The following is a 15,771-nucleotide window of genomic DNA, read 5'->3' as shown; positions in this document are numbered from 1 at the left end:
AAGATGGCGCGCACCTGGCAACACTGGGGATTTGATTCGTAAGCCACCATAAGCCGGTCATCAGCCTCCATCGCGGAAGCGTATCAGTGAAAGCAATAAGGGCCAGCACGTTGCAAAGGAAATCTTGCGATTATGGGTTGCTGAATTGCTTCGAGCAGCGCAGATTGCCTTTCTATGGCGTATTTTACTCCGGGTGAAGATTAAAGGCGTTCGTGCCGGAAATATGCCGTGGTAAATATGATCTTACGCTGTTTACCACACCAACCAATTCTTGGCACCATTGAGCGTCTTGTTACACCTGTTACAATCGTGACGTAACCAACAATGGTGACGTAACCAGCAATTGTGACGTAATATGATATAAGCCGCTTTGCCGGAGATGAGAGCAGCATCATTCCACACCAGCTTCTCCGACACGTCATTGCCAGGACGGGACCCTTAGTGACTCACCTTGCAGGCGACCTTGGCCAGCCGGGGCAGCAGACCTTCCGGGTACACCTGGTGGGTGGAGAAGGACGGCATGTCCACCATGGCCTCGCGCCGGATCGCCTCCCACTGGTCCTCGCCGTAGCCGACCTTGATGAACTCGGCTAGATTCTCCAGCAACAGCCCATACATGGTGGCGCCGGGTGCCGGGCTAGAGCCGGACAGGATCCGGGCAGGACTCGCGTAGGACTCGCGCAGGAGCCGGGCAGGAGTCGGGCAGTAGCCGGGTAGGAGCCGGACAAGAGTCGGACAGGGGGCAGGCAGGCGCCGAACAGAAGATGGGTAGAAAGCGGGCGGAAAGCGATAATAACCTGACAGAACCGAGCTGGAGCTGGACGGGAGCCGTCGTTATAAGTAGAACGCTGGACGCCTTCCGCTTCCGCTTGCTAGCAGCGCCGGAACGGTGTGATGAGCGGAGGCGTGATGACCGTCGTGAGATGGCGGCCCACTCGGAGTGAACAAAGCGTCTCTGTGGCCAGCGGCGGGGTTTCTTGATTTCGAACTTCAGATGAGGTTGGCGGGAATGAGACACTGCGGTTGTTGAAGCTGCTGTTTTCGCAGTTGGGTCTATCGCTGAATCATATTCCTGAAAGTGAGCTCAACGTTACCTTTCAAATGTGTTACACATGTGACAAGGAGAGCAGCGAGGTTGTATCATTTGGTCTATGTGGAAATCACCTTTGCGCTGTATATTTGCGCCAATTGTGATCGTTGAAAAATAAATTATATTTTCCTCCTTGCTTTCACTGAGACCTAGCAATGTGCCACGTACATGCATGTTTCCAAACCGGTTATAGCTGGTTTGCTTGAGAGCGTTTCCTTTTGTACCGATTGTATGAAATTTCCACAAGCCGGTTAGAGAACATGTGCTCTGATTTAGGCTCCTGTGACGGGGTTGGCTCAAGTCGCTTTAAGCGTTCGCCATTTGCCCCAGACCTACCTGACCTTGACCGGTGGCAGCGGCCGCACAAAAGTTCCGGTGACATCAGAGGTACGTCGGATCGTGCCGAGTATTACTGTGCACGTTTAATGTCACAAAACCCCGCCGATTACCCGGAATCTTACGATCGGATGGCGGGATCAGGGTGTACTCAAAAGTGCTGATAAGCGTGGGCTCAGACCCCGGAGAGCTGTTCAATCTACAGGTTCGGACTAGGTCTTGAAACACACACACACACACACACACACACACACACACACACACACACACACACACACACACACACACACACACACACACACACACACACACACACACACACACACACACACAAGCCTAAATGTGTTCCCATCAACATGCGCTTCTGTCTTTGGCCGCGTAGCTGATCGCGCGTAGCATACGTCCGTCCATCCCCAACCCACGCCGGAGCTGAAGTGGTAAGTCTCGCAGCGCCACGTTCCCGAAGGAGCGATGTTGCGTGACGTGTGTAACATTGATAACCACGAACCTCGACCGCATGGAGACATAAGCCGGCGCGGGTGACTATGCCAGACCGTGTGGCCATTTCAGACCGGTTACGGGATCCGCCCTCTGTAGTTCAAGGCCAGACTAAAGATGCCCCCCCCCCCCCCCCAACTGAACGGTTATTTCAGTCGAACGTCTCTCAAAGGGTATACTTGCTCGGAATCCGGAGATTTTGCTCTTCTCGGGAACTATATCACCCCAGCGTTTTGGCGGGTCTAGCTTTCCTGCCCGGAGCGACATCAAGGCTCTTACATTTAGGCCTCCGACCAATTATCCTTTAAACCGGACCGATGCGGACTGGGCTGAGTCTGACGCAATGCCGCTGGTGGGTGCGGCGGCTGCAGCTGCTTTCTCTTGGAAGGGATGTGTTTGGCCAGTGTCGCCGACGAGCGTTGATTGCCTGCGAATATGTACATTGAGCTGCTCGAGAGGGTTTGGCGTAGCTCACAGCTTGTCTACCTCATGCTCATGTCTGCCTAAGCTATTCGCGTGAGGTGTGCCGTTTTTGAGCCCGTTGGGTTTGCATGGGAAAGTCTGGAAATGTGACCCGCGGGAAACGGCCGGACAGCCGCTGGAAACCGTGGCCACAGCTCGGCAACGAGAGGTCGGAGTCATACGACATTTGCACGGCTTCACAAGGAATCGGATGCGGAATCGGGTATTGGCAAGTTTGTATTGGCACATGGCACGTGGCACGTGCACTTGAGCTGGCAGATGAAATTTTCTGCTTTTGACGTTTTGGGTCACATCTAGGCGCCAAGGGCAGGCAGAATCGTAAACTGTGTTTCAAAGCATTATAAAATGTACCAGCTAAAATTTTAGGGCGCATCGCGAGGTTGTGCGATGTACGGTTGCGTCGCACACTATCGAAAAATTAACGAATATTTGGATTTCGAGAAATACCGCCGAATACAAAACCCTGCAGTAAAAATGGCGAGCATTTTATACACAAAACTGCACCAGCGTGTCCATCGATTCGTTCCCACTCTTTACTACCCTTTTGTATACCGTTCCGTGCAATATTTCGCTTGCAAATTTATTTAGGGTAATGGTTGCACCATGACTTTTTACGCCACGATGCGAAGGTGCTGTTCGATCTTCCGGCTGTAACTGAAGAGTTTCAAGCAACATGGCTGGCGGCGCCCATGTGTCCGTGATAGGCCGCCGTCGTCGGATTGTTTTCCAGCCGGTGGGCCAAGGTGGCGATCAACAGTCGTACGCGGCCTCTGCCTGCCCTTCCGGGCCGATACCTCGGCAATCACGGGTCGGAGCGACTCGGGGTGGCACGTTTCGACAGGAAATGGTGCAGGGATGCGTATGCCAGTCAGCGCGTACCCAAATTGCGTGAGACATTGCTGGGCAACTTGCAGTCGTTCTGTTCCAAGTTTTCCACTGCTAAGAAACAGTATGACTACACGGCCAAGCCGGCTAACCAGCCCAGCTGGCAGGTATGCAAGGGTAATACAACGCGGTTCGACGACCGCATAACTTATGAATAAAATTGGGTTGGCTCGCTTCGAAATGAGCCGTGGATTTGACTTCATTGCAAAATTGCAACACAACGACTATGATCTACTGCAATTCTGTGGGAGCGTAGTTTCCCGTAACTGGCGTAATCGGGCGGGAAACGGACGCTTTGCACTATTAGCTCAGTGTGTGTCTGCCCGTCTGCCCCGTTTAGCATCGCGTCGTTCACCGGCCAAACGGCGGGTCGCTGAACAGTGACATTTTGACACGACGCGCAGGCGCACAAGGCGATTTGTCGCGGGTAGATCGCGAGCAGCCGCGGCCCGGAGTTTGGACGTGACACTTGGTGGGAGGACATGTTTAATCCCATTGGTTCTGCAAACGTGGCCCTAAAATGTGACCGGTGACAAAGTCGATAAGCAGCCGTTCGAAACCGTGGCCACATCTCGGCGACCAGGGATCGGAGCGACAGGAACTTGGCATATTTGAGTAGATAATTGAATGAGAAATCGTGTGGCACCATATTTGCAGTGGCACGTGCCATATTTTACGTGCACAGACGCGGCGAGGATTGGTTTTTCCGTTTTTGCCCGTATTTTATTATTTTCCAGTTTTCCTGGCGGCTTCTACATGCTAGCTCGGCAGCCAGAGCATGTAGAGGCGTGAATCGAATTTCCAAGCGTTGGTCGACACATCGTCGTCAATTCACGTGTAGGCATTTCTCAAAACGGCGTCGAATACAACACGCTGTTCTCAAAGCTATGGCCAAGATCATAACGAAATTAACACCATAGGATGCACTGATTCACTGCCTATATTCAGCGCCCATTTTTTCTTCATTCTGTGCACTTCCACGTCCATGCATCAGCTTAGGATTACCATCCCACCTTTGCGCCGTCAAAACGCCACAGGCTTATCACCAAGCCACCGGCGGCCAGCAGCTTAAGTAAAACGACAAAACGCGAACGCACCGTATCTTGCCGGCGTCTGGCAGCCGTTCTTCACTCATCTGTTTCAGCGAGAAAAGCGAGACATAGTTACCATGAAATGCATTATCCGAACTTCTTGGCTTACACGATGTCAGGTAAAGTTGACACATTGACTGAAGAGTAATTTGCAACAGGTGCCATAACAGGATCATGTAAACGCAGTAACTTTTCAGCGAAGCTCGCTGTTGCGGCAAAGCGGCACTCCCAGTGGCTACGCGGGATGTGTTTTTAGATTCTGAATACAGAATGTAGTACAATGTAGCATAGAAACAGTGCAGCGACAGTGACAGGTTGCAGTGGCGAAATTAAACAGATCTAGCACCTGCAGTGGTGGCAAGTGTGGTTTTCTTGCACTGGAAACGCATAACAACCCTCCAACCGCAGTCGAAACATGGGAGGCAAAATTTGAAAGCTGGACAGTCGCCGATTCTGTTTTAGTGAGCAGATCGCGGGCTCACTACAGAAGAATTTATCAAATGATGTTTCCGTACCACTATTTTTTACCGCTTTACGCCGTCTCATCAGCTTCAACATCATCGCATGTCCAGGTGGCGCGAAACTGGCAAGTGCTGTGGCAACGTTTATTTCAGGTTCTGATTGATGTCACACCAATGGGCTAACGATTGCTTCTTGAACCAAATAAAATGAGGTTCCTTAGGAATTTGGAACAGCCATTGCCCAGCACCCAAACGCGCATAGAGAGCGAGCGAGGGGTAGTCTATCACCCACTGATTTCCATGAAAGCTGCAGGCGATTCAGCCCATGATGCGGTACGAAAAACTAACTTACAGACAAAGTTTGTTTCTCATGCCACACCCACGCCCTTGGAAGTCAGCACACGACACCCAGTTTCCGTCAGGCATCCCGGCAGCCATCGGTCGGGTCGGCCAGGGAGTCCCACCAATGTTGCTGAATCAATCATGCAATAATGCAAACGCAAATCGTCCATTGCAGCTACGTCGCTTAGGAAAGCAGGCCCACAGGCACTTGTGGACCCTACGACTGAGGACTCGCGCCATTGCCAACAGGTACCATGAGTTTGCGCAGAAAACGCTGCGTATTTAAATGGCGGTCGTTTTCAGCGCAGCCACATACTCCAAACAAAGAATGTGTATTTGTGGCTGTGTGGTTTGTGTGTGACTTGTTGGACATGGCTTATAAGTGATACGGATTGCGGCACAGTCTAATGAAAGCTGGCCTGTACTCATTTCGCACTTGCATCAGCCAAAACGCAACGGGCTTGTGGGGTAAAAAAACAAATGGACTGGTTCTGAACCTGACACCATTCGGTTTCTTGGCATGCATTGAAGTTCTGCACGACGGTAACAAGGCAAGCAGCGCTACTATCGCTGTCTGCATCTTCTTTGGCATTTGTCATCTACTTATGCAGTGAAAGCTGCGATAAATAAGCTTTCCAGGTCTAAAATAACCTGCTGCCTCTTCTCCTAAAATAGTGGGCACGTAAGCTTTCGACCGGGAATAAGGTTACATGATTAGTTCATGCTTTTATGCAAGAGACCAATTGACACTCACGTTCACGAAATTGCAATCCCGAAATCAGATCAGTCAAAGCACGGGCGTCACTTTCTAAGCTCAGTAGGGGGCTGAGTTGATATGTTTATCCTAATACCAAAACATGCTGTTTCCGGATTTCAGTCACTTGAATATGAGTGACGGACGCTAAACCTAAAACAAACTTTGAAAAACTTCGTTCATTAAAATTTGTCATGTTTCGGAGGGATGACATCCCATTTCAATGCGATGAGAAACCGTATATTGCAAAAGCTCGGAATGAAGTTTAATTAAAAGGAAAACAACCTAAGGATTTGAGTTCCCGTTATTGACCAAATTAATCTTGGTCATCGCCCATCAAAGGCGGCCTGCAGCGCAAAAAAACGCGACTTTGCGTAGAACGGCGTAACCTAAGATCTACGGAGAAGAGCCTGTAAACATTTTTGAGTACACTGCCGCAGTGTACCTGCATATAAGAGTAGAACTGAACTTGCATAGCTTTCTCAGCAGACATGTCGATGACTGGAAGCAAAGTGCGGATAAAGACTGATGGTGAGTGGGCTCCACAGCAGCCGGCTAAAAAAACAGCGTGACAAACACGCTGTGGCGCGTTGAAAGTTGAAATAAGCAAACAAGGCCAAAAATCTTGATAATTTCCATAAGGTGAGTTGCGAGCTTGCGTGTTGGGAATAAGCGGCTTTCAGTGTATCAGGATTTTGTTTTACAACCATTACCAAAAAGAACACATCGTATATATTGAAGAAGCTGAAAGATTGGAAGCCATGCTTATGGTCAGATGTCTTTGCAAAAAAATTATCAGCACCACATGATCGTCTTTTTCTGGAGCACACAACAAAAATGTACTCAATCCATCCCTTGCCACTCCTGTCGTGGTAAAACCAGGTGGGATAAACACGGACGGATGGTACTTAAAATCGTCACTCAACGCATTTTAGTCCAAACGAACAGATCACGTAGTAAGAGCGCCTTTCAAGTCTCAGACCTCTTGCCGGTTGGATTCGAGCCCCTCTCAAGTTACTTATCTGTTTCCGACTGGGATAACCTGCGACAGGTGACTACGGCTCACTAACAGCCAGGTGATGCCGACAGTTGGGATGAAGAGTGCCAAGTATTGCGGCACGCTAAGAGTCCCTTTTAATTAATCAAAAACAATTTATCTCTTAAGCTTTCGCCGCACAGTCCTGCCGTTAACCCGAAATTTTAGGATCGGGTCGGGGCTCATCAAATAAGCACTGCTTACCGCGGACGCTCATCCCAGAAATACGCCAATTCGGCATTACAATGCCGCACAGCCCATAGCCGGTAAGAAGGCTGTCATATCACAAATGGGGACAGTGATGTGTATAAGAAGACATGCTAAATAATCTCTTTTTTCCATGAGAACGGATACATGGAGCGCGGTGCGAGGTCTCCCAATTGTGACGCTATTTCTCGGTTTAACACGCGTCCGGGTGGCCGGCTAGATACCCTTCGCTCAGGTGGGGTGGGGTGGGGGGGGGTCAAGCTTTAGGTTCCTAGGTCATGACCTATGGGTAAAAAAGGTCAAACAAGGTCAAGTTCCAGGCTGGTCTCCAAAGTGCCTCGAGAACCTAGATAACCGTTTCTAAGCAAAGGGTCACATGCTCATTCAAAGTCAGTGACCTTGTCTGACCTTTTGAAGATCAAGGTGACCAAAATCGTACAAGACTGCTTTGATTTTTGCATTTGACTAAGCGACAAAGATTATGCTAGGCAGCATGTTCCTGAAACAAAATGTTGACCCGGGTCATTTTAGGTCAATGACCTATTCTGACCTCTAAGAAGTCCATGGAAGATGTATAATGCGGTTCCTGCTATCAATAAGTTTGAAATGAGCACCAGAAACTATCCCATGCATCAAGCCCTGGAGCAACAACACAGGTTGGTTTTGACCTTGGTGTGACCTTCATGACTGACCTAATTTGCTCATTCAACTGTTGCGTTGCCTAATAAAGCATCTGAGAGATGTATGGCTTCGTCTAACGCTCAGTTGTTGGATCGATTTGAAGGATTCCCTAGAAAAAATTCCCTAGAAATTGCCGTCGCAGAAACCATGACCTGACTTTGACCTGCCATAGGTCAGCAACCTTACAAGATACATCTAAATTACTGATGCTCAACCATCCGCTATTCAATTTTCTGCAGCTACGCAAAATTTGGCGCGGGCTAGGCCTCGTTGCTCGGAAACGATTCTGGAAAAACCTTCGGGGGTCAATTTGACCCCACCCGAACGCGTGTTAACAATACATCATGCTCGTAAAGAAGTCGTAGAAAGGTGAAATGAACAGACCGTGTCTATGTAAAACTATCGTTTACACGATGTGACCCAGATGAAAGTTAACTTACGTTTTACTCAGCAGCAACAAGCATATTTTTCTATAATCAAAACTGCGTTCAAACGACCATTCAAATGTAAAATGTGCAAAAAACAATGGCAGCCACCAGTGATATTACACCGGACTCATGCTTCATGGTAACGTCGTGAATCACGTCCACGCCCCAGCGGTCAAGCCAGCGCGAACCTTCAAAGTCGCGATGCCACTTTTAGAATAAAGAAGCGGCGCGTCACCGCGGACGACCGACCGGACAATCGACCGGCTCCGGGCTCAGCTGCCGCACATCCTTGACCGCCAGGGACCCGCCTACAGCGCTCGTTACGATTTGGCGAGTGTGCTGCCACCAACTACCACCACTGTCACTGATCGTGTTTTGCCATTCAGTTGGCCGTCGCATGCAACGTGTCACAATTTGCTTGCAGCTACTCTTGACATTGTTGAGAAAAGCATGGGATAGCTTTCGTGTGCTTCTGAAGGGTGCTACATATTGTAATCAAGTTTTCTTTATCCCAATCCAGGTGTAAGCATGCGTAAAACTTTTGACACATTTGCAGACTGACTTAGGAGATGGAGAAGGAGATGGCATGATCTACCACACAAAGCCCGAAGGAGATGGCATGACCTACCGGCATCACCTGGTATGACCTATAAGCATTTGGTGCCTACAGGATCATATTTGGTACCTACAAAGCCGACCATGATACTAACAGTGTTGTATGTCGGCGCCTAGTGTACCGATGGCCGAGTTCATCTGCACACATACCTTTGGTCCAGTCTTTCCTGTTTACCCGTATGCATTGAATGGATTCAGGGGAGCATTTGGGGGCAGTCAAGTCAGCATTGGGGGTTCAGACCTCGCCTCCCGAAACTATATAAAGTGACATCACCGGGCCAAAGGCACCAATGATGTCTTTGCGTCACCATAGGTTGTTTCTTGTGGTCGATTGTTCCCTTACTCCTCCATAATAACGATGAGAAAGACTTAAAGCTCTTGTGTTGAGTTCACAGCCTGCAATATGCCAGGAGACGCTAGTTGAGTACCTTCAACATAGTTATTATCTAGCGTTAGAACGTCATTTAATCAGGACGTCCTGCTATGTGGAAGGTTGTTAGCTCAACATGACGACTTTGAGCTAATGATGCTGAAAAACCAGGAGCTGAAGGCCTTTCTTATTTCAGGACGAGAAAAGTGAGGCGATAAGAAAGACGTTGCTAAGAGGGTGGCAATAACCAAACAGGCATTTGGGCTAGGAGCACCCACCAAGGCTGCAAAGGACTCTTTGAGAGCGGCGAGGGGAGACTGGTGCGACATGCCCATACGGCAAAGCTAGCGATACAGTAAGCAACAATCAGCATCATCATGTTGCATTGCGCTGCCTGTAGCATGACATTTGTCCGTGTATGTGCTGCAGGCTGCATCATGAATACCAAACAATTGAGAATAGCGCAAAACGCTTCAGAAAACATGCGAGGCATTTCCCGAATCTTCAAACTTTCAAAACGTCGCCAGCAACAAGTTTTGCTTGTTCCCAGGAGACGCGCAGGGATTCCTGCTTCGATTACCTGGCAAGAAGCAGCGCTTCCGAACCCATCTCTCGACATGCTGGCTCTGTGATGGACTGGTAAGCTGCGTCACTGCGGGCTGGCCATATATTGTACTATGCGTCGAGGGGGGGGGGGATGATGGAGCGTGACCGAAATGTAATGTGGAGGTGGGTTAGTGACTCGCGTAACCAGTGCGGAACCAAGGGGATACAATAAAAAAATGTTCAAAAATACGGAACGTAATTTGTAGGCGGCCGCCGTTTATCTAAAAAAAACATCATAGGATCATTAAGCTGTTCATTATTACGTCATTCCGGCATTCCTTACTTTCAATAAAAGGATCATAATAACTGCGCGGTGAGAGGAAAAACGCCGGCAACGAACGCCTCGGCGGATCAAGCATAGAGCCGCCGGCCCGCCGACGCAGCATCGTGCCGCTCACCTGCACTGCTGACCGCCAGTCCGAGGCCAGCCGTCCGGCCTCGCGGGCCCGCGCCTGCCTCACAGCCGCTCCGCCGGCGGCGTCACCCCGTCTCTCGCGCCACTCTCGCCCTCCGGCCCGGATCCGGCGCCTGCGACAGGTCTGCCCGCCGACTGTCGGCGGCCGGCGTCTGCAACGGCGGCGACGCGGCGGCGGCGGCGCGCGCCACCCGTCGCCACCGGGAACGCAGATGGCCGGGCGGACCGCGGCGGCCGGCGGCGGTCCAGGTGAGAATTGACGACCGCTTGACCTGAGGCCTGAGGCTATTCCAAGGTGTTCGGCTCGAGGTTCCAAAGTTCGCGTATGCCGGGGCTACCTCACGAAGCACGGCAATAAATGAAGCATGTCATGGCTGGCATTAATATACGAAACTTGCGATGGTAATGGGAAATGTTCACAGTGAGGTTCTCTGAGGCCCGTGGATGTCGCCAGCTTTCCGTGCAACATCCGCTTAAAGCAGTGATTTTTGCTGTTCCTGAGATAGCTTTTTGGTCTTCTGAGAACATTTTCCTGACCATTCTGCGGAGCTCAGATTGGATTGCTCATTTAAATAAAATAAATATGATTATTGCCGTAGCAGTAAGCATGTTCTTCAGCCACATTTATTTTTAGCACAGAAAGAAAAGCTTATAGATAATCTTTTCCGCCAAGTATTCAAATGTACTTTGGATTGACTTTGATACCGTTTGGATCAAAGATATCAACGCATGTACTAGAAATTGCCAACTAAAGCTTGATTCGTAAAATTTGTGACAGTTAACGGTTAGCAGTTGACGGTTTCGAAAATGTTCCCTGCAGAAGTGGCTACAGTTCTGGAGTTCTATATCTTTATGACGCCCCTGATACAGCATTAAGGGGTGATGTAATGTGAATGATGAAAAAACGGACAGATTTTCATCGTTGTGACGGAAGGTTAGCTCCCGAACTTAATGTTGGCCTTAGAAGTGGTCAGGTATTATCTAAGCTGTTAAAAATGTTTCTGCAAACCGTTTTCCCTTACGATGAGTTCCACCGAGCGCCGTGTTCTCACTTGCCGCCCATGCGGCGTGATGTTAGTCAACGGTTTGGAAGTTGCTCTTCAAGCGGGGAGGTTAACATCACTTTCACACCCAACTTATGGCCTCTTCTCAGTGTGATATTACTCAGCGTACGGATATTAGCGGTGGCAGGGCCCGGTGTACGTACATGGCCCAAGGAAAAGCTTAATCACGTCCCATCGCAACCTCCTTGCTCTACTAGTCTTCCGAGAGCAGAGTCTCTCTTTTCTGCCGCGCCTTAGCCTCAGCGCCATCTGAATGCTCGAGAGATGCTCTCTGCGACGGCGGGCATTGCAGTTTTAGATTTGTTCCCGTTTTCGTCCCACCTCGCCACTTCATGTGAACTTGAAAACTCACTTAACGGCCCAGAAAGGAGAGGCGTGGCGTGAGCGTCGCGTGAACCAGGCCAAACAAACACCTGGCCGATGTCGGCGTCACCGTTCGTGACGCTAGCGGCGAGCGAGTCTCGGATCAGGCGCTGACGAACTGGCGTCGCTGCTGCCGCCATCTGCAGTCGCAAACGAAACAGCGTCATTCGCGGCAGCGGACGCGGCAGCCAAACCGCGGCACCGGCAGGCGAGGCGGCGTCAGCGGTCCTCCCGTCACAGACCGGCCGCAGCGGTCCTCCCGTCACAGACCGGCCGCAGCGGTCCTCCCGTCACAGACCGGCCGCAGCGGTCCTCTCGTTACAGACCGGCCGCAGCGGTCCTCCCGTCACAGACCGGCCGCAGTGGTCCTCTCGTTACAGACCGGCCGCAGCGGTCCTCTCGTTACAGACCGGCCGCAGCGGTCCTCTCGTTACAGACCGGCCGCAGCGGTCCTCTCGTTACAGACCGGCCGCAGCGGTCCTCTCGTTACAGACCGGCCGCAGCGGTCCTCCCGTCACAGACCGGCCGCAGCTGACCCGGCTAGGGAAACATTTCCGGACGGCGGCGGCCTCCGGGCGCTGTGTCGCGGCGGTGCTGACGGGCACGGCGCCGCCACCCGGCACTACCACGCGGCCGGGTGGCAATGAAGATTGGCCTGAAAGCCAAACCGTGTTCGCGGAGGGCACGCTTCTTTGCTCGTGGCGGACAGCCGGCTCCGCGGGGCCGGACACGTCCGTGGCGACCACGGCCCCTGTCCGTCTACTCGGACTAATTGGCACGACGATAGAGGACGAGGGGCAGAGACGCAGAGAGATGGAGCAACGGGTGGAGAGGGAAAAGGTAGAAAACAGAGGAAAAGGGACACGGCGACAGATGGAAAGAGACGTGTGGAGGCAGCAAAACGAGGGAGTCCCGACCGCCATGTTAATTATTGGAGGAGAGACAGACCGTCGCACGGTCCGGTTTGGCGTCATTATCTGTGGGAGCAGACGCGTCACGGCGGCCAGCCTGCCCGCGATAATCACCTCGCTGTCGCCAGGCTGATGGTGTGCGGCCGACCGAAAAAGGGAGGAAAGGCTATCGTGTTAGTGTTTCCTTCGTTTCTCAAGATTGGCGACAGGTCTGTTGGCGGTGTCTAGCCTCTTGATTTTTTTTTTTGCAACGGCCTAGCTCTCTCGTAAATATTGCCTACACATGCGTCATGTCTTGTGCGTCTATGTTATTCAACAACAGGTTCGGCAACTCACACTGAGGTCTAACAGAACGCTTTCTCTAAGTTGCGCATGATCTGTACCTATCAGGATGCATGTTCCGTTTTTACGCTATTCCATCCCGTCTCTGATAATATATGGTATGGAAAAGCCTTGTGATAGTGGAGCAATGCAGCAGACACGCGTCTTTAATTATGGCACCTATGTAAACAAAAGTACAAGACGGCTTAGCTCTGCTCGTTTTCATGACACCTGCAGTGATACCACAAATGCTTAAATAAGATTAATGCACGGATCTTTTATCTTTGTTGAGGACCAACATACGTTATGACGTGCGATGCCGTAGACTGAATGCAATTTAGGTGCGCTCTGAGCTTACTTTATGACCCATGTGTTAGTGGTCCGCCGGAAAACGACCAGCGTCACTCGTCACTCAATGTCTTCTAAACCCATATGAAATACCAAACGTCGCGGCCCAGACTAAGAGAGAGAAGGACTTATCAAAACAAAACATGAGAATGTTCTCACCATATGGCTAGTTCTGCATGTTCATGCAGAGATAGTCTTTTTCCAGTAAGCAAACGAGTCACCTTGCGCCTTTAGCCCTGCTGCGCTATATTTGCCTATGGTTGGGTTCGGTAAATGCAGCATTGTACATCAAATAAACGTGGCTCATTTTTCCAAAGCAAAAAAAAAACATCGGAAATATTTAAGACGGTAGGTAAGAAAAATCCGCAACGTATGACAAAGGCGCGATATTCGGCAAACATACTAGTGTAGCTATAACGACATAAAGAAGGCCAGAGATGTCCAAGTTTTAGCACTGTCGTTTGAAGTTGGCTTTGCTTCCAAAATCACCGCGTTGAATGGGGGTTCCGTTCCGGTTCCGGTTCTAGGGTTCCGTTTACATGGTGGTGCGTGACCGCGGCGGGATGCACCCGAGCTACTGCGTACGGTGTAAGAGCGCGCAATGTTGTCACACTCGGCGGCTGCATGCGTCGTAAAACCGTCACAAGACCATCCGGTAGTTGTGTCGTAGTGCGTGCTTGATTTCTACACTACTCACCTTCGGTATTTTTGGTTGCGACGTCTTTCTGACCACATGGCCGGTTTAAGTTGACTAAACATTTGTTATATGCCGAACCCTAAACGATAGCATCACTGGCTCATGCCTCATGTATTTCTCATGATTTTGCAAAATGGATACAAATCGGTCCCTACTCTAGATGATGCACAACACGGTATGATGTGGCAAGCCAACGTGCTGGTATAAAAAGATCCCGAACATTCAACATACGGCTCTGCAAGTCGGCAAAGGCCCACATATAGTAAAGCAATAACTGTTGCTTCTTCCATGCACACATTTTCCCCTACACCGCGTGTCAGCCACCGCATTAACCTGCAACTCCCCTATTCAAATATTAGATCATACGAAACATCAGTAGATCGTCCTGGGTGTTTAACAGTCTCAAACGATGCTGAATAATTCCAAAACATCATCTGCTGTGCTCATTTTCAGTGCTGAACATCATTGGAACCGTGCAAAATAATTACTTCTGTCGACTTTCATTGATGTCTTTCAGCTCAGAAATGAAGCGTGGTGGCAGTTTAATCAGTCGGAGTGTTCTTTCCACATGCTTTTTTGCTCATCATGAAGCAGGAGTTTTGGCCGATCGCATACATCTGTCCATTCCATTTGTTACCTATTGACGCAAAGCAGGGCGCCATCCGAGCAGCACCCAAAGTGGTAGAGCACAACCGATTTCGGGCTATCCCATGGTCTCAGTAGGACTGCTGAGACATAGCGCAGTACAACATACAATAAATCATTGAGAGTGACATGGTAGACATCGTGGTCTACCAACGGTGTCGGTAACACGGGCCGAGCGTGAACCTACTTTAAACTAACGCAACGCAAAGCTCTCGTCTTCTCTTTGGTTGTCCAGCTATTAGAGCAATGAGCATCTCAGCCTTACAAAACATTCGGGTGCAAACGTCCATATCACGAGATCCGAGAAGTACGACCACGACCATACGTCAACCCATCCCTCGTCACTGTATGGGGCAGGCACGACTGCCCCAAGGCTGGCTGCCACAGTGGCAGCACCCCTAAACCGTGACACCCCGGCACACTGCCGCAGTGCTCGAGAGAGGTCACATGGCTTCGCCGTGGTGTGGGCCCTTTGAGACGCACCAGCCCGCCAGAGTCTGGCAAGCCACAGGCCGCCTGCCGGCCAGGGGCGGAGGCTCGGCTGGAAGTCTCGGAGTTCAGGGGAAGTACCAGTCGGCGAGAGCACCTGTATCAGACGTCTTCACAGGGAACGATTTGGCCGTCAGAACGAGTGGCATGCTTAAATAGTCCTATGCCATTTTGATGGCAGCCATAAGGCCCAGCTCAGACGTCCCGCCAACGGTATGTAGGCAGGTGATTGCAGCTGTTTCTTCAGCCGGGTAGCTGCTAGACCGGGTGACAACGGAAATCAGTCCAATGCAGCCTGTCCAAAAAGCTCATGGATCAGCCTTGTTTAAAATGATTTAGACCTCGCGTAGTTCCCAGTCCAGCCGTTCCAGAAGCCGGTTCACAAGCTCCAGCAGTAGGTTCAGACGCCGGAGAAGACAGTCCAGACGCAAGAGCCACCGATTCACATGTCCGAATAGACGGCTCGTGAGCCTCCCATACCCAGCTCAGACGCACTAGTACATCCAGTTCAGAACTCCTGTTGGCTCAGCAAGACGAACTAGTGACCGGCTCAAAATCATGGTTTACCGGTTCAAAACCCCTGTTGGCCGGTTCAGACTCCCTGGTGGCCGGTTCAGAGCCCCTGGTGGCCGGTT

General features: G+C 50.7%; 1 protein-coding gene across 1 annotated transcript in view; it reads right to left on the bottom strand.

Moving 5' to 3' along the window:
- Positions 1-618, bottom strand: part of LOC119092467 (soluble guanylate cyclase 88E) — a 61,090-nt gene extending 60,472 nt beyond the window's left edge. The window contains exon 1 of the mRNA XM_037215430.1: positions 451-618. Within this exon, the coding sequence (XP_037071325.1) occupies positions 451-618 (168 nt within the window). The remainder of the gene's footprint in view (positions 1-450) is intronic.
- Positions 619-15,771: the final 15,153 nt, after the last annotated feature.

Source organism: Pollicipes pollicipes, unplaced genomic scaffold, assembly GCF_011947565.3.
Source record: "Pollicipes pollicipes isolate AB1234 unplaced genomic scaffold, Ppol_2.1 Scaffold_3447;HRSCAF=4054_pilon_pilon_pilon, whole genome shotgun sequence".
NCBI classification, from domain to species: Eukaryota; Metazoa; Arthropoda; class Thecostraca; order Pollicipedomorpha; family Pollicipedidae; genus Pollicipes; species Pollicipes pollicipes.
The sequence above is the reverse complement of the archived record's forward strand: the minus strand, read 5'-3'. Positions and strand labels throughout refer to the sequence as shown.